This window comes from Ruditapes philippinarum, unplaced genomic scaffold, assembly GCF_026571515.1.
Source record: "Ruditapes philippinarum isolate M1 unplaced genomic scaffold, ASM2657151v2 ctg2596_1_1_1_1, whole genome shotgun sequence".
In the NCBI taxonomy this organism is placed as follows: Eukaryota; Metazoa; Mollusca; class Bivalvia; order Venerida; family Veneridae; genus Ruditapes; species Ruditapes philippinarum.
This window is the reverse complement of record NW_026863536.1, coordinates 210,754-230,087: the sequence shown is the minus strand read 5'-3', so window position 1 is coordinate 230,087 and position 19,334 is coordinate 210,754. Positions and strand designations below refer to the sequence as shown.

General features: G+C 33.0%; 1 protein-coding gene across 1 annotated transcript in view; it reads left to right on the top strand.

Moving 5' to 3' along the window:
• The window catches only part of LOC132722373 (mediator of RNA polymerase II transcription subunit 13-like), a 37,724-nt gene that overhangs the window by 2,173 nt on the left and 16,217 nt on the right, over nucleotides 1-19,334 (top strand). The window contains exons 3-12 of the mRNA XM_060706868.1: nucleotides 8,303-8,393; nucleotides 8,851-8,931; nucleotides 9,633-9,778; nucleotides 11,294-11,464; nucleotides 13,023-13,296; nucleotides 13,766-13,852; nucleotides 15,067-15,855; nucleotides 16,986-17,229; nucleotides 18,320-18,395; nucleotides 19,017-19,156. Coding sequence (XP_060562851.1) covers nucleotides 8,303-8,393; nucleotides 8,851-8,931; nucleotides 9,633-9,778; nucleotides 11,294-11,464; nucleotides 13,023-13,296; nucleotides 13,766-13,852; nucleotides 15,067-15,855; nucleotides 16,986-17,229; nucleotides 18,320-18,395; nucleotides 19,017-19,156 — 2,099 coding nt within the window. The remainder of the gene's footprint in view (nucleotides 1-8,302; nucleotides 8,394-8,850; nucleotides 8,932-9,632; nucleotides 9,779-11,293; nucleotides 11,465-13,022; nucleotides 13,297-13,765; nucleotides 13,853-15,066; nucleotides 15,856-16,985; nucleotides 17,230-18,319; nucleotides 18,396-19,016; nucleotides 19,157-19,334) is intronic.

The following is a 19,334-nucleotide window of genomic DNA, read 5'->3' as shown; positions in this document are numbered from 1 at the left end:
CCCCGATAATGACTATAGTTTAAAATCTTGTTAAACCATTTTATGATTCATTCAAGGGACAACATTTGCTTGTATGTGCAATTTACTGAAATAATATTGTTTTCAGAATGATTTATTTTGCAATTGTTAAGCATAGGCATATGAACACTATCTGTTTAGGATGAGTATAATTGAGATCATATTTTAAGTAGAAACTGGTAACAGAGATGAACATCAAACTATGTCTTGAGAAGTTAAGAGGGAAATAAATACATTTTAATGATTTTACCAGCATTAGGGTAGGGGGATTATACCTGGAACTTTAAGGGGCTTGTCTTTATAGTAAGTAACAGCTCTCTGGCAATATGACATTGATCAGAGATTGGTTCAAATAGCTTTGGTCATCAAAGGATATTTGGTGCATGTTAAGGTTTACCAAGCCTTATGCTTAAAGTAATAAAAAAAGTGTGGAGTAAAATAAAATTGCTGCAGTACCACAAGACCTGGTAAACAGTGTCCTTTGATATTTAATGATATTTAATTGTCATTAGCAAGGGGGGGGGGGGTAGTGTCAAAATCAAGAATGGCTAGTTTGAAATGAAATAAAAGAAGCTGAACAACTTTCACTTACAAACTTTTTGATTGGCCTCACTAAAGGTTGGCAAATAACATTCTTGGAAAAAAAATTTAAGCATATTCTCAAAAACTTCAGCCTCTTTAATTATTTAGCCACTTTAATTATTCTTTATTTCTGTAAGTTCCAATCCCGTCAGAGACTTAGTTAGGATTCAAACATGTGGAAGATATACAGCTAGCTAAATAATGGTGGGACACACACGTTAAAAAAACATTGAAAAAAGGATAAATTATTACATTGTTTATAAGTTTTGGTGAAAGTAAGCAGAGTAAAAACAAAGTAATAATTGCACTTTTTGTACTGCAGTCTGCCAAAAATAGGCAAAGCCTAAGTTAGATTGTAATGTATAATATTTAATGTAATATATATGTATAAAAGCTTTATTTAAGATTGATTAAAATAACAAATAAGCAATGATGAGACCTCAGTCTCACTGTAGTCAACTATATTTTCTATAAGGCCATAGAAAATTAATCTTTAGACTCTCATCCAAGTTCAAGAAATAATTGGGGCGGGTGGGTGGAATTTATAATTTATTTTATCCATCACTTTTAAGACCTGGAAAAAAAACAGAAATGTATGAATATATTGATGAACGTCGCATCATTTCCACCCAGATTTTGATCAAAACTAAACCCAAACCAATCACAAACAGTTTTCTTGTTTACTTCATCATATATTTCACATATGACGAACATTTTGACAATTTTACTGATCGAAAACAAACGTATTTAAAATCTTGATCACTAGACGCTGTAAACCTCAGTCTGATTTTTATGTGTTCGTCCCGCCCCTCCTGCGAATATTCAACCACGATTTTCGGACGAATTTTCGTCCACAGACGTCTGCGACATGCAGGGTTCCCGCTGTTGATCGCCAATGGCTTCAAATGCGACAAAATATTAATTCTGGCGCATAAAATCTTTAATTTGCGAATTTAACTGGCGCTAACGTAAGATAAAAGCATCCGACAACTAGTACACTTAAATGTCATAAGCGGCCGCGTCAATTACATAAGCGGCCCAAATGTGAAAGGTCACGCACTATTAGTTTGTTTATCAAACTGTATAATCGGGTACCGTATAATCAATTATCAATTGTGTGACACTTCGCAGGGTTGTCATTAAGAGGCGGCAGGAGGCCAAAATGCCTGTCTCAAATGCATTATGGGCCGCCTCAAAATTAAGAAAACACTCTTTGTTATGCATGATAAAGACAGAAATGACCGCCTCAAATTCAAAACAAACCTTCTTCAGAAAATGTTAATGACAACCCTGACTTCGGGAACATGTGAAGATGAAACTAATTTTGACCCAGAGGGAACCCTGGAAATGAAAAAATTTTTTTTTTATGAAAATAAATTATTTTGGGGCGGAAAGATTTTGATACGGGCGGGCGGGGATGAGAGTCTAAAAATTAATTTTCTGTGGCCTAACTGTAAGTCAAGAGGTACATTTTTAAGGTTTATGCAAAAACTGTCTCCAAGGGATACAGCTAAATACTGTTTACCAGGTTTATTCTTGATGTACAGTTCTAGATCATTATTTTCCATCTTAAAAAAGCAGGTATGTTTATTAGCGTTATCATTTAACAAAGTGTCCTTTGTAGGCAAATTTACACTATTGTTTTCATAGCCATTTATGATTAATTACTTTGCATGAGACGATCCATCACATCAATTTATTGTTAAATACTTTGTCGTGACATAACCATTACATCAGGGAGTAATCCTAGCAGTTTAAAAGTTATGTCATTAATTACCATTCAATTAAATATTGGCATGTTGTTTTAATCCTGCATGCTGACAGCTTTCAAAATATACTGGTAATGTCCAATGTGCCTGATGTATTTTGTAAATACTGAACACAACATCTTTTGTAGTACAGCTACTGAGCTAGAGCTTTCAGATATTGACACAATATGGTTATGAATATAATACAATGTCTTGAGAGCTTAAATTGTTGACCTCTTATGCAGGTCATATTATTAAAATGTAACCATATATTTGGACAGCACAGCACTATCATATAGTATTGATAGTATAATTTTGATTTAATTGTATTTTATATGTTAATGAAAGTAATTCATTATGAACTTCCCACCCTTGATTTAATACCATGGATGTTCACCAAAACAAAAAAAAAGGTACAGGTAGTACTATCCTTTAACGAACCATAACTTAACTTTATTCAACAGCTGGAAATAGTTGCTGTAAATAACCAACATACTTGTTTAAGGGGGTGTTTTCCATAAATTATGATAAAATAGTGATATTATTTATTTTATGCAAAAAACCACAGTGCAGGAGTATTCGCCAAAGTCAGTTGAAGACTGGCAGTGTTAAAAAAGACAAACAAATCAGAATCGGTATAGGATTTCTTTTTGGCAATATAATTATTATACTGTTTGTTAACTGTATAAATAGCATGAACGATTGATGCCCCAACAAATAAAGGGCCCTCTCACCTGACTTGTAAACAGTGGACTGAATTTCAGATTATTTCTTAAGATAACAAGGGTATGAAATTGTTTGGTATTGATTTTTTAAATCAGATTTTTAAGTCCGATGAATGAAGAGTTTACACTGAATCAGTAGTTAAAGTTTAACAATAGCAAGTGACTTTTTCATTTGATAAAGTGAAAAGATGGATAACTAAGATATTTTATGTGTGAAAGTTTATACTGCAAAAACTGTAGCAGTTTTATTGGGGGGTTTTTGTTGAAAGTTTGGTTGTTTTCAAACAAAAAATTTCCTTATTACATACAGGGCTTTCATTTGATAAATCACATCCACTGATTTCAGATTCCCCGAGTTATTTTAGAGATTATATATAAAGTACTTTCTATGATCTGAAGTGAAAGAAAGGGTCATAGATAATTTAACAGTTGTTAAATGAAAAAGTTTTCTGATAATATAAATTTATATTATTCATGAACATTTTCCTGATGTTTTTCACCCAAGGTTTTTAATGAAATTTAAATTCAATTTAAATTGAATTGTGAGAACATAATTATTAATATTTTGTATAAAGTTTGGAATGGGACCCCTTGTACCCATCATACAAGGCAATAAAAATGCTGATACAGTATTGCAGTGTTTTTTTTCACTTTTGGGGGAAGGGGGTCGGTGCCCATTGGAGGGGGAAAAATGCAATAGGAAGGGGATTTTTATACGGATCTAAAATATTGATGTGTCACATGATAAACTTGTTGGGATACCAGGAGTAGCTCCCCTTACCTATATGAAAAACCTTGCTTAACAGTAAGTCTTACAGGCATAAAATAAAGCATTTTTCTGCAGCAAGTTGCAAAAAAATGATATTCATTGCAGGCAGATTTGGGCTGCCATATTATAGGGGGAAATTTCAGCTTTGAGGGGGGGAAAAAACATACTATTTTGAGGGGGGAATAGGGAGAATTTCGCCAAATATTTTGGTGAAAAAAACACTGTATTGAGATCTAGGTATTAAGGTCTAGTATAATGCCTGATATTTAGTGCATGTTGCATAACTTTGGTAATAGTCTGTTTCATCAACAGAGGTTGAAAGATTATGAACATCAAGAGCAGAGATTTTTCTCCTTTCTGTACCACTGAAAATTTGAAAATTTCGGGCATAAATGTAAAATATACAAGAATAACCAGTGTCTACATCAACATTTTGATTTCAGGATACTTCTAGGAATGTTACATGTATAGGTGCCACACTTCACCATTCTATACATTTCAAGTAATTGGTCTTCAAAGATTCATGTTATGATAGATTGTTACACATCAAATACACCAATTGACACATCAAACACATATGGTTGCATCATGCATTAATCTGGCAATAGACTAGACCTGTTCATTTAGGCTACTGTAATAAAACAAATATTTGATTGGAGTGGCAAACATTCTACCTTTATAAAGGGGGTAAAAAGAACTACTTTGTAATTCTTTTATCTTACAAAATAAGCAGGAAGAGTTAAAACTTTGATATTTTCCCTTGCATGATAAAGAATGTAGACAGACTACTGTTTATGATGTGTAACACACTTGCAAGCTTTCACCTTTACTTGAGTATTTCTCAGCCACTGTTTATGTTGTTCATCAATTATGTAGATAAGAGTGTGTGTTAGTGTCCAACTTATCTATACCTGTTGTCAGATTACAGTGAAGTTATTCATTTCTGTTTTACTGAATATTACTAGTGTCTTAATTGATTATAATTGATTGTCTGGCCAATAAGCTTAGTGTAAATCTGGGGCAAAAACTGCAGTACAGTTTTTACGCAGGTAATCAGTCGGAAGGTAAACAACGTAATTATAATCCAGTAGTAAAGTTCTGTTAATACTTGAGAGCCTATATATATTCTAATAATTATGGCCGGTTAATCTGTAAGCCTTTTGTTTTGGAGTGGAATGTATTCACGTTTCCTATATAAATGAGCATATATATGTCAGGTCCACTTTGTCTGTACGGGCAACTTTGTCCCACCTCAATTTAGTGTATAAGAGAGTAATTAAATACTGGAACTTGCCAAATGTATAAAAATGATTTCAGAGTGTGTTCCAGGGGCAACATTTTCATTATAATAAAACTTCTTTGTCAGCTTTTCCAAAATACCTCATTATCAAAGGTTGTCTGTGATTGAGTCAAATTAAAATAAAAGAAACAATAGCTTTTTAACCATTACCCAGTCCACAAGTTCATGTAGGTAAAGGGCATTGCTTAATGTTTACAAAAATATGACCCCAAAAATGTACATTGCTTTTTATAAGGCCATCCTTAAAAAAATGTTTGTTTGCAGTAACCCGACCCAGAATTTTCAAGGTGGGTAGGTAGGTCGATTTTTTTTTTTTTTTTTTTTTTTATTGAACTGTACTTCAAAATAAACATGGAATTTCAAAATGCTGGACAATATATGCTTTGTTTATCTGGTAACAATTAATAAATTGATAACTGAATTCTAATTTAATAAGACCTACATTTTATTTCTTCTATTAACCTTTAAAAGAACAAAACAAAGCACAAGGCATAATTTTCTGATTAAAAAAAAATAAAATTTTATCCTGACCATGAAAAAAAAATTTGAGTAGGGGCATATTTTGTGAGTCGGTCGCGTTACTGCAAACAAACATTTTTTTAAGGATGGCCTAACACAAGTGTTTGTCTTTATTAAAAGCCTCCATAGATTTAACTACATTTTGAAGAGGAAATACTTGAGTATATCAGTGTAAAAATGTTTTCATTAATATGTTTTTCATCTAAAAACAGCTTAGACTACATTTATTGCTGCTTTTATTCAATAGTTTTATGGTTCTTAAGAGAATCTTTTTATAATTGAATTAAATTGAAAAAGTTAAAAAAGCGACATATGTATCCATTGACTTATAATTGTATAACTTACAATCTAGACATTTTGGGTGACATTTTAATTGATGTCTGGCTGTACTGTACATGAAACATATCTATCGTGTAGGTGTTATATGTACATGCCTCTTAGTCGGCTGATGATGGAAAACACAGAAAAGTTGCCGACATTAACATATGAAAGAATCGTAGTTTGTTCTCGGATAGAACCCATTCAGCTAATTGAGTTTTCAAGCATTGATTTTCAGCATTTCTGGGGAAAGCCAGTGCCCATTACTTTTCTCTTAGATGACAAGTAGCAAAACATCTTTGGTGGGGGAAGTTATCCCTGATAATTAATTACTTGTACATAAAACCCATTGACATACTATCTTATTTCATCCGAACTTAGTATTTCTGTTGATTTGAAATCTATTGGGATTTGTCAGCTTATTTTTATCATTGTTATTTTAGGGTTGTTAGCCTTTCATTCAACAAGCTAGTAGTTAGTTGTAGCTGGCAAGATTCAGAGTGTACACAAGTAGGATAGGTTAATCGTGACCTACTTAACCAAACACTTAATTGTAAAATGTATGATGTATGATATTTACACTTACAATAATACTAGTGACATTTTAAACAGTATTTAAACTGTCTGTTGCCCACTTAAAGTTTGTGCGTAGTTCACAATAAAGCTTGGGTAAAAAAAGTAAAATATTAACATTCACAACATGCTTATTCTGGCATCTAAATTACGTGAAAACCCACTAGACAGTAGACATCATACATATGGTATTCATCGAAGAAATGTGTTGCAACTTTATTGAAGTGTCAGGTTACAACATTGGTTTTGAAGATATTATTAATATACAGGTCTGTAAAATATGAATAAATAGAATGATACACAGAATTGTAAAAATGCTTTCTGCTTTTAAACACAAGAGTTATAAAGTGGTAATTATTAGATGTTAAAGCTGCAAAATGCGGATTTGATTATTATCAGGAGTTGTTTAAAGACCCATCAAGAAGTTCATGTCAGTAATGTTTGTAATTTTAATGATTTGGCTAAGTACTTATAAAGCAACATACTTATATAATGTGACTAGAGTCATATGGTAAAATCTCTTGAAATGACCCCACACAGTAAGTTGGACATGCTGTCCCTTCAAAACATATGCATTTTCCCCCACTATACCCCACACTGCCCCAGGCTTGTGTATAAAAAAAATAATGTTCAGGTTTTACTAAATGATGATTGCCAGTATTTTATCTACTGGTACTGCCACTGGTACAGATGTTACTTAACAATACTTGTTGTCTAGAACTGTGTTCACTGTAAAACAAATTTATTTTAAAAATCAATCGCAATCTATTTCTGAATAGTTGTGTATTGAGGGGAGAATTCTTCCTGTAACAAGAGACAGATTATGTGGTAGGCAAATGGCGTTACAAATGAACAGTTAAATATGTTAATTAACATGTTAACTGTAACAACCTGTCTCATTAATATTCATCTTTTATAGCATGATATGATATAGTCTGTTTGATATAGAGTAATGCTTTATTGTCTACCTGTGCATATTTTATAATTACTGAGCGAACATATGGTGACCTGAAAAATCATGAATTATTGTAAACTTTGAGTGAATTTGTGCGTGTTTTTGTATTAATATTACTATAATATTCCTATTTAAGGACAAATCTTAAAACCAGTTCAATGTTGTTCTCAAGTTGCAGGAAATTCCTGTTTGGTTAGAATTCATTATTTTACACTGTTTTGCATGTTTGTTTACCTAATTCATTACTCAAAACTTTTCCCAATGGAACAGACCCAGACAGGTTTCAGGTTTCGTTCAGGTTGAAGATTAATAAACAATGTATTTTGTCATTTTATGCCATAATGTTACTGTAATGTCTCCTTAGAGTTTATAGAGAGAGAGAATAGGTATGCTAGCTATCATAAACAGCTAGCTATCGTAAACATTCAGTTAACCCTTAACCTGCAAGAATCAAAAGTTATTGGTCTTTGGCACCAGTATAGAGCCAGGCCAGCCTGCACTTAAGCGCAGTCTGACTAGGCTCTGTATGGTAAGTAGTTCAATCTGGAGGGACTGTGAGAAAGCTATTTATGCATACAGGCCATTGGTAGAGCCCACTTTTGATTAAAGTAATGCACAGAGGGCACTTGTTGTGTTCCTCTGCCAGTTGTCATACAAAATTAATAACTGGCTGCTTTGGTATGATTCAAACCCAAGCATGGGGATGTGGGGTATAATCGGTATATAAACTAACATAAGTTAGTAATCAACTTTCTTTTGCAGATGTACTGTGACCAATTATTTTTGTATTTTCAGAAAATGAGTATGGCTCCTGGGAAAAGGACAGTGTTATGTCATACGAGTGCAGGACTCTTCTCTTCAAGGCCTTACACAACCTAATTGAGAGGTAGTTTATTTAAATTTATATCTATGTTTGTTATCATGGTTACAATCTATATCGTGTAAAATAGATAAATCTTGGTGTAATTTAACAGTTATTAAACTAAAAATTGAGATTTAGATATTCACGCAAAGAAAGGAATATAACAATGTTTGTTAGACCATTGTACACGTAGCATTTAAAATAAGAAATCTGTTGTCGGACATATTTCCCCCATCTGTTGCAAACCACTAATATATTAGGCCAGGAAAACATTTAATGTAAAGGCATTAATATTATGAATATGGTAATCAATACCTTACTTATGAATTTATGTGATGTTTATATGTTTAAAAAGTGAAGTGCAAACTGTTGTTCAATTGATGATCATCTTTGTTGTAATTGTCAACATACAAAATTTAATTTGGTCCTCTTTAAAGTTATAATAATTTGTTTTATATATACATTTTATGTTTTGTTTTAGATGTTTGCTGGGCAAGAATTTTATTCGACTAGGGCGATGGTTTGTACAGCCTCATGATCCTCTTTCTGGTGCTGAACAGGGGTAAGTGATCGTTTCAACGTGCTAAATCTGATATGATTAGATTTAGATTTGTGTAATTGACCCTTGAAACAAATTAAAAAATATATATGAGGTATATTCTTTACATTTTCGAGTATTAGTCAAAACTTGTGTAATCAAACCCACCCTGATGTAGTCATTCTTATAAACAAATAACCGTCTAATTTCTTGTGACTGATTTGACAGAAATGGAAGATACTAAGTAGTTAGAAAATGATGAAACATTTTAAAAGTCTTTAAAAATCTGAAGTACTGAAATTGGTACTCATTGCCATACCTAATATAAATGTAATCATGTTATTGTAAAAAGAAGCTATTACAATGTGATCACAGAATATGTTTAGTATCATATTGCTTAAGTCTTACCATGCCAAATATCTTAAGTGGACTTGTCCATCTTTTAATTCAGCAAAATCATTCAGTTGTAAGAAAACTTTAACAATAGGTACAGTGCAAACCAATGAGACCATGATTAGCACCACAGATGTGCTGGCTGACTTTAGTTGCCTCATTTTCACATTGGTAGAATCTATCGCACAAGCAGGCTAAGAATTAAAAGGTTCATCAGCATTGCGAGGGAAACTTTACCCAATTTGAAAAAAATCATATACTGTCTATAAGAAAACTTTCAGTCATGACTGCAGATTGTATATAAATTTAAAAATGTGGTTATTTTTTTCCAGGGTGAACTTGTCATTCTGTTTTAACTTTTTCCTACATGGTGAGAGTACGGTGTGTGCAAGTATTGAGGTTAAACAGCATCCCCCTGTTACGTTCTTGAATGTTCATCACCTTACCCATGCTCAGGAAAATGGCTCACAGCTCAGTGGTAAGTGTATCTAGTATATTATGAAACCTAACTACAGTGAGACCACTGTGGAACAAAATTCTTTTAACAAAAGTATTAATTCTTCATAAACTGAGACTTCATATTATACTTAACCTCGAAAGAGCAACCCAATTCAGCAACTTCCAATATCTTTGTCTTCCAAAGGCTGTTGCTGAACAGAGTTTGTATTGTATACAAATAATGCCTCTATGGGCTACACCATTGGAAATTTGAAATTTTGCCACTTGCCCACGGACAAGTTGGCCAGAAATTTTTACTTGTCCGCAGCTTAAATGTACTTTCCCAAAAAAAACAACAAAACATTGGCCATGTGTTTAAACAAAAGTTAATTAGAGGTAGCAGTGTCCTTCCATACAGAAAGATGTGAACAGATTTGCTGAGTAAAAGCCAGACATCATTTCTGTAGTTTAAGGAAATAATCTACAACTCTTATAAAGCAATGAATGATGTCCAAACAATTATCCTTTTGATAAAATTTGAACCAAAACAACTTTACAATTGTTACCAAACGTGCATTTTAAAATTTACTTTAAAGAGTGGTTTTGCCACCATATGGCCTGCATGTATCAAGGAGCTTGCTTTCCTACAAGAGTTCCTCCATGGGATGAAAAAGTGTATTTCCTCGTAGTTAACCAAGAATCATAACTTTAAACTTACTACAATAAATGTTCCCCATTGATAAGCAACAAAAATACAGTATTTTGTTTTTCCTACTGGCTCAGACTTTCACTTGTCCACGGACAAGTTCTTTGGAAAAATGTACTTGTCCGCAGGCATAAAGTCCCGAGTCGGACAAGTCGGGCATGGGATTTCCACACCCCTGGATTAGTTATATTAAATAATGCAAAATCAGCTGTCTTTAAAGTTATTGACTTCATTCAGGTTCCCTCTTGCATCAAAGTGTTTACTTAGTTAAAATATCTGAAATAATAAATGATTTATAGTGAATTTAGATTTATTGACATATATAGTATAGTTCTTAGCATTTTAAATTAAAAGACAAAGAACTTGAGACATAGAAATTTCCATTCTGTCTGTACAAGATTTATGTTTTGGTTCTATGTAAGGAGAATGATCTATTGAGCAAGTAAATGTAGCGTAAATGATGTATCTTTCTCATATTATATTACATAATACTGCACTATGCTTTCCTAGTGGCAGTAAAGAAATTATTAAAAGAGGAAAAAAATGTATTAAATAAGGTCATTTGTTGAAAGTAACTTTATACTTAAAGAAATCTGCTTGAGATGGGATAATGGCATTCCAAACAAATAATATTTTAATTACATATTATTAATTCATATTTATAACTTTTGAAAATAGCAAATATGCAGGACATACATAAGGCTGCACAATTTTTTTTAGCTTATTGAAGACATTTAGAAGTAACTAGTCTTTGACTTTCATTTCAAATTGGTCATATGATATGTTATTTTTCAAAAGCAAAAAAAAATATATACAATTTTGTACATTCTTGGATGTTATTTATTCCAGTAATATTGGCTCCGTATGGTTTGAATGGCACATTAACTGGTGTAACATATAGAGATACGGACCCGACAACCCGAAAACACTTAGATGAATGGAAACAGTTCTATCCAGTTCGAGTAGATGATGCCAAAGAAGATATAAATAAACTGCCAAATGTTGTTGAAGTTGTTGTTGGTATGACTAACTATAATACAGTCATGTTGTTCTACTTAGATCAAAATGAATTTTTTGATACATGTTGTTAAACCACTACTTCCTCACAAAACCTGAATCACATAGCCCCCTAATCACTTGATGAAAGCTCAAAAAATTGTGAACTTGCTCAAGATGAACTAAATTTTTGCTTTGTGAAGTTCTTATTCTATGACAATTTTTAAAATGACTCTTAAAAATGTTTAAAGTCGGGGTGATCGAATATGGATAATGCATAAAAAGCTGTACCATTCTTTTGAAACTTTAATATATATAGGAAGATATGAAGCAGATTTTTAGAACACTTAATTTAGTTCATTTTTATGCCCCCACAATGTGGGAGCATATAGCGTTGCACTTGTCCGTCCGTCCGTCAATCCATCAGTCAGTCAGTCCGTCCGTCCGTCCGTACGTCCCGAAATCTTGTGAACGCAACTCCTCTTAAACCGGATGGCAGATTTTGCTTAAACTTACAGGGATGAACAACCTTAATGTGTAGATGGTAGTAAAGGAAGGAATTTTCGCTGTGACCAAATTTAACAGAATTATGGCCCTTTGTTGATTTTTTCACTAGATACTATGTAGAAATTTTGTGAACGCAACTCCTCTTAAACCTGTTGGGAGATTTTGCTTAAACTTACAGGGATGAACAACCTTAATGTGTAGATGGTAGTAAAGGAAGGAATTTTTGTTGCGACCAAATTTAACAGAATTATGGCCCTTTGTTGATTTTTTCATTATATACTATGTAGAAATTTTGTGAACGCAACTCCTCTTAAACCGGATGGCAGATTTTGCTTAAACTTACAGGGATGAACAACCTTAAGGTGTAGATGGTAGTAAAGGAAGGAATTTTTTGCTGTGACCAAATTTTACAGAATTATGGCCCTTTGATGATTTTTTCACTATATACTTTGATGTAGAAATTTTGTGAATGCAACTCCTCTTAAATCGGATGGCAGATTTTGCTTGAACTTCCAGGGATTTACAACCTTAATGTGTAGATGGTAGTAAAGGAAGGAATTTTTGCTGCGACCAAATTTAACAGAATTATGGCCCTTTGTTGATTTTTAGTTTTCAACTTGTGGCACATGTAGTCCAAAAAATATTTGACCTAGAGTCATAAGATTGACAGAACAGTGGCGTGTGGGGGCATCCGTGTCCTATGGACACATTTCTAGTTTCACTATATACTATGTAGAAATTTTGTGAATGCAACTCCTCTTAAACCTGATGGCAGATTTTGCTTAAACTTCCAGGGATGAACAACCTTAATGTGTAGATGGCAGTAAAGGAAGGAATTTTTGCTGCAACCAAATTTAACAGAATTATGGCCCTTTGTTGATTTTTAGTTTTCAACTTGTGGCACATTTAGACCAAAAAATATTTGACCTAGAGTCATAAGATTGACAGAACAGTGGCGTGCGGGGGCATCCGTGTCCTATGGACACATTTCTAGTTTAGTTAGAGGTACGATTTCAAAAAAGATTTATTGTTATGAAATGGGTCTAAGACATTTTATCATAATTTTTTTTTTCAGCTGGGGTACGTATGAAGTACCCATCATGTTTTGTGTTATTAGTGGATGATAGGCCTGTCCTAGATACAGGAATGCCCAGACCGAACAATATGCATCATGGCGGGCTACTCGGCTCTACAGGGCTGCACGAGGAAGCTGCTCTGCTTGGAGACACAAGAGGTCGAACCTTAGAACCAGTTTCAGATCTGACGTCAAAAACCAACAGGGCTTTCAGTTCCAAACTAATAGATCGGATTGGTCAGGATAATTGTTTGACTGCTGGCCTGTCAAAAAAGTGAGTGTACATTTGGTATTGTGCATGCAGTGATTTTTTCATTCATTTGCATTAAATTATGCTCTTCATTATAGGAAATAGGCCATTTGAGCATTTGAGTTGTCTTTTAAGGCATTTCTACATTCTTCTTATCAATTGCACAGAGGGACAGCCCAATGAAGAGAGCACTTTGAATTAACTTACAGTGAATTTTCTTTTGCTGTTCAGGGAATAGTTACATGATCATGGAGAGGGAAAAGTGTAGGATAAAATCACAGTTTCATTTAAAATAAAAAGGCATACTTTGAAAATGTCTTATTTCCTGAAATTTTAATTTGTATATCTTTTTGGATTCTTGTGAAATACAGTGATGAAAATGCCTTAAGAAATTTGTCTTAAAGATTATAATCAGAAGTACATGTAATACTGTTATTATTCTTCATCATGTTAACAGAATATACATAATTTACACATAATTGTTCATACATAGGCATGCAGAGAATATGACAGAGGAGCTACTAACAGGGACATGGGATTTCTCAGATCCTACTGCCAGAACTTCTTGTAACTGTTCAAGGTAACTTGTTAACATGCTCTGATTCAAGAACTTTTTCTTTGGGTAACTTGTTACTGTTTCATTGTTACAGAATTGGTTGATTAAAATTTGGAATAGAAAACTTGTACAAAAAGTTAAATTTTGTCTGTGCAAGCTCTTGATTTTAATCATTGTGTTTTCGTACTTTTAAAACTTTCTAGACAGAATTTAGGTCTGGATTTGTTCTTGCATAATTAATTTTTTTTTATTTTTTGAAAATGATAGTTATTTTTATGATCACAAATGAAGTAATTAAGATAACTGTGTTAAAGAAATTAATTGATCATCCAATCAGTTAGAATTGATTTTTCCATTTCTATCAATTAGAATGTTTTATCAGTTATCTGTGTAAGAGAGCTAATCATGCAAGTTTCCTTTGTTTACTTTTTTGCAAATCAGGAATGCTAGCCATGTTTCTAATCTGGGGGTCTTCTCAAGGTTGCTTTTGTTGTATAGACTGTCAAGTTTGCCAATGAGCAAAGACATATTAATTGTTGTAGCATTAATCATTAACTGAATATCATTAGTATTTGACTGGCTTTTTATGTTTCATGAGCATTAAGGCACATTAATGTAGAATTACTTAAGTTTTTCTGTCACTCTGTTTCTCTAGTGAATGACGAAAAAAAAAAAAAAAAAGATTAAAAATACATTTTAAAAGGTATCGACACAAAACTTGGAATACTTGCTAATTGTGCAGTAAGACAATGGGACATAATTCTAAAAGCTATATTTACAGGATTATGCCCCCTTTTAATTTTTTTTTTTTAAAGAAAAAAATAATAATTGGCAATATAATAGTCCTTGCCCTTAACATTAACACAGCATGCGGTGCTCTTGTATTAACAAGTATCTTAGATATTTGTTGTACAATGAATCTACCTTAGTGTTTTTTGTAAAGTTGATGGCAGTCAAAGTTATTGTGACTTGGGCATTGTTTTTCTACTTTTGTGGTAACTATTTATAAGTGTCCATGGGTGTCATATCTATATATTTTACCCAGATTCAATTATCAGGGAATGTGTCCTTACTGTAAAGCAGTGTTAAACTGAATGAGTCACTTACATGATATCATTATCATATGCCTATCAGTGGAAGGGGTTTTTGAAAAAAAAAATCTGAGAACAGAAGCATTAAAGGAATGCTGACAGAGAGTCCTAGTGGTCATATTATGTACATTCTTCTTTTCCTTACAGATTACGTGGTAAGAACAAGTCAAGCTCAAATCTATCCGGCAAACAACTGGAGAAGAAAAAGGGAGATAAACTACTGGAGAGACAGCAGTCTAGATTATCACGCACTACACCATTCCATCGTAGAAATCAAACAATAGAAGACTATGTTCATTATGACATGGATATGTTTATGCCCCGGGTGCCCACCAGTAACAGTGGAGTTTTAAATGCACCTGGGGTTCAGGTATCTGGGGCAGGAACTACACAGGGGCAGCAGCCCCAGTCTCAAAATAGTGCTGGCACTGAGGGTGCGAATGTAAGTAGTACAAGTATCGAGTCTCCGGCTTCTAATGCTCCATCGCCACTTGAGGATTCTCATAACCATGCACATATGGACAACGTGGCCAGCATGGACCCAACCATGCCAACCTTAAGTCCGCATCCGCCAGTTTTGAAAAACACTGAAAAGGATCAGTTAGTACCAAAAATACCACAAAGTGACCCAAATACAAGCCAAAATGTGAATAATAGTAACAGCAATGTGCTAGTGAATGGAGTGACTAGTGAATCAATATCATTTCATAAACCTCATACTGTGTTAAAACATGAAAATAATACATTAAATCATCCATTAGCATGGAATCATCAGTCTTTGGAAAGTACGAAGGCAAACATAAACAGTTGGTTGCGATCACAACAAAAGCAAGTAGATCACAAATCTTTTAAGCGGCCATGTTTGCCGACCACAGGTGAGGATCAGGACGAGCTCATTACAGATTCTCTCTACAATTTTGATAGTGTATCAAACTGGTGAGTAAATAAATCTATTTCAAATGTGATTCTTTACTCTTAGCAACATCAAATTGGGAAATTTAAGTGTAGTTAACATAAGGAAATTGGGGGAAATTTGACCCTAAAAAAATTATATAACATTCTTGGTTAAGATCATAACATTGTGATTGTGTAATTTGTGTTTTTCATTTACAAAAAAAAAATGTTCAGGTGATTTTGGAAATATTTTTGTAATTTTCAAGATTCATCATTGTAACCAAATGGGAAAATGCCCATATAATATTCAGTCTGTATTTTAAGCAAAATATACTTCTTTGATATCCTAAGTTGTTTATCAAGATTTAAGATAATTAGTATGAAATATTACTTACATGATAAATACAAGAGGGATATTGGACTTGTTCATTTATTGTCTACTTAAGAATCATATTCCATAATTATAGCAGGAAACTGCCTATATCTGACTGAGTAGACTAATTTTCTGTACTGCACTAACATGTTATTGGTGTTCTTGTTCTTAGTATATATGACAGTAACTTTATGATGGTAAATTTTGAATAACATGGTTTGAAAAATGATAGGTGCATTGTCAGCAAAACAGAAATATTTGGTCTATAAACATATAAAATTTGGGGTGATGGTAATGCTCCAATCAATTGCACCCTAGGCAGTATTTTAGCCATGGGAAAAGGCGACTTAGATTTTCAAAAAAGCTTGGTTTTGCAGGGACAGCCAGATGGTAAAGTTATTGCTAAATGCAACCACACTCCGACAGTCATCGAATTTAGTACTGGCCCGGTGGCCCATCGCCAGTGAAAATTTAGTTAAATATATAGTAGAATAAATTCAAAATTGGAATTTGGGCTAGTAAATTCAAAATCTTACATTCATTGACTGCTCTGATTGCATTTTAGGTATATGCTCCACTAAATATGACAGCAGTACAAAACCTGCACATTATCCAAGCACTGCTCTGCAGAACTTGAAAACCATACAGGCAGAAGTTAAAAACTCAGTTCATTTTCATATGCCCTGGTAGTTAAATGGCAGATACAATTGACTTGCATAAGTGTATTGTAAATTTCATAACTATCCAGAGCAAAGATAATATAAGAAACATAAATAATATTGTTTAAATCCTTCTTCAGGTCAGATTTTCCATTGAAGAAAGTGTGTTATGACAGGTCCGAAATGATGAACGGCATACAAGACTTGAGATCAAGTTCTAATTCTGGACAAAATCATCGTCCATTAAGATCGGTGTCCCCACAGCCTCCCGCCCCAGACCCTTACGCATTCTCAGATGAATCGTCAAGCACTCCAGCAACAATATCACGTGGTTCCATGAGGAATAGTCGAGACGATTTATTCCAACGACATTCACCTTTCAAGGTTAGTAAGATAGGTTTAATTTTAAAATGTCTTTACTGCTGGTTTGTGTGTTTTAAGTGCAAACAGACTGTTTTTAATGTTTTATAAATTCTTTCCAGACCGGGTTTGCTTTGGGGTAAAAAAAAAACAGTTAAAAGACTAAAAAAAAACAACAGCAGTTTATGTTACATTGTATTTGTCTTCCACAAAAGAATATGTTTTTTGCTGTTAGTGGATTTCTTACATTCAATTAATTTCACAATTAGCTGTGGAGGATATGATCAATATTTGTGCTATTATAGATAAAATTTTAGTCAATTTTCTCTCTGAAATCACTAGTTAAAACACCAATCTATGTCATATGATATTAAAAGGCAGATTATTACTTTGTTTTATAATTATTTGTGAGAGATTATTAGCACATATTAAATTAAAACACTCGCTTTTGCACGAGAACGTTCCGAGAAAGATTAAATAATTTATCAGTCTGGCATTATGAAGCTGTCTCCTTTGTGGTAAAGTAGAGGTGAATGTTTGCCTTTATATGGTAATGCTGAGAATTTCTATTGATCTGTATAAATAAGCTGACATAATTCAAACTTCAAGGACTTTTGTCTACATTTTTAATTGTAACCAAGTCTAATAGTTGTCTAAGTACTAAAGAACTTGATAGCACATTGTATTCTTATAACTGATTTCAATGTTTTAACCCAATTTGAATTTCTTAACTTAATGAAAATTAATATGTTCAGCACATTTCACAAGCCTCAAGGGTTTATGACAGTTTTAATTATAATTGTAACCATATTTTATAATTGTAAATGATAAATATTTTCTCAAGAATTCAAACTTGAATGACTTTATACTTGTAATCATGTTTAATATTTGTATATGGATTGAAAGTGTAAGTGTTGGTGTGACATCCACTCCCAACTCCCTCCCCCTTCCCTCTTAACAGAAAGGCTATTTTTAAAGATGTTGAATTCAGTATTTTTCATTATTCAATGTTGTGAATTTTAATAATTCTAATTTTAACAGTGTAATAACTCAATGGTTTTTGCTACCTACCAAAACACAAAACATATGTTGGCATGTTTTGTTTCACTTATAGGAAGATGAAAAACCAGACTTGATAAGAAGTGGAACAGGAGAAAGTTTTGGATTCAAGGAAGAGCGTGGGAACACAGGTATATTTAATATATATATTCAGTAATCAAATAGTAGATTGTCAGTAAAATATGATTTTGATTCTATACAACCCATTATAACCAAGACGTAGCAACATGTAGTAAGTCACATGGCTACTTTTGGTAATATTCTTTAACATTCGTCTATGGCTGTTCGAATTTTAAAGCTGCACGCCTCCAGATGAACAAAAATATTTCGATAAAATCATACCTGAGAAAAATGTACTAAGATTTTAGTTAAAGTATAAAGATTCAAAATTCTAGTAATAATTTACATGTTATGTACGATTAATGACTGATTTTTCAAAATTTATAACTATATTTCTACTGCGTTACTAACGCAGTAAATGCTATTTTTGCATAATTTGACCTCTTTATGGCAATTTACATGGGTTGTAAGTGCCATTGATAATGTGTAAACTGCATTCTTTTGTTAACTTCAAAATATTATACTGTTAAATACATTTTCAAATTTTCATGAAAATTATCATGAATCTGGAGGCGTGCTGCTTTAAGAAATGACGCCTTTTCTTTCAAATAAAATAAATCACATCTATTGTGCATGTTGATTTTGACTGTTTTATAATTAGCTATTTTAAAATTTAAACATGTTCCTTGCAGATTTTAACTCGATAACATCCCCACCGACTACACCAGGAACCCAAATGGGAGGTAGTCTCACGAGAGAAGTTGATCTGAAACCACAGTTCTCCGATCTGGACAATCTGTTTGAGTCAGATTCTGATTCTAATGATGATGCTGTAAGTGAATAAAGTTTCTTTAGGTCAAGTAGGATTTTTCATCATTTTGGTGGTAAAATTTTCATTAATGTGGATCAGTATGGTAAAAAATTTAAAAACAATGGCCATGAACTTAGTATATAAAAAGGGGAAAAAACATTTTCAAAGGTCCATCTGTCTAATGGTAAGATTAGTTTTT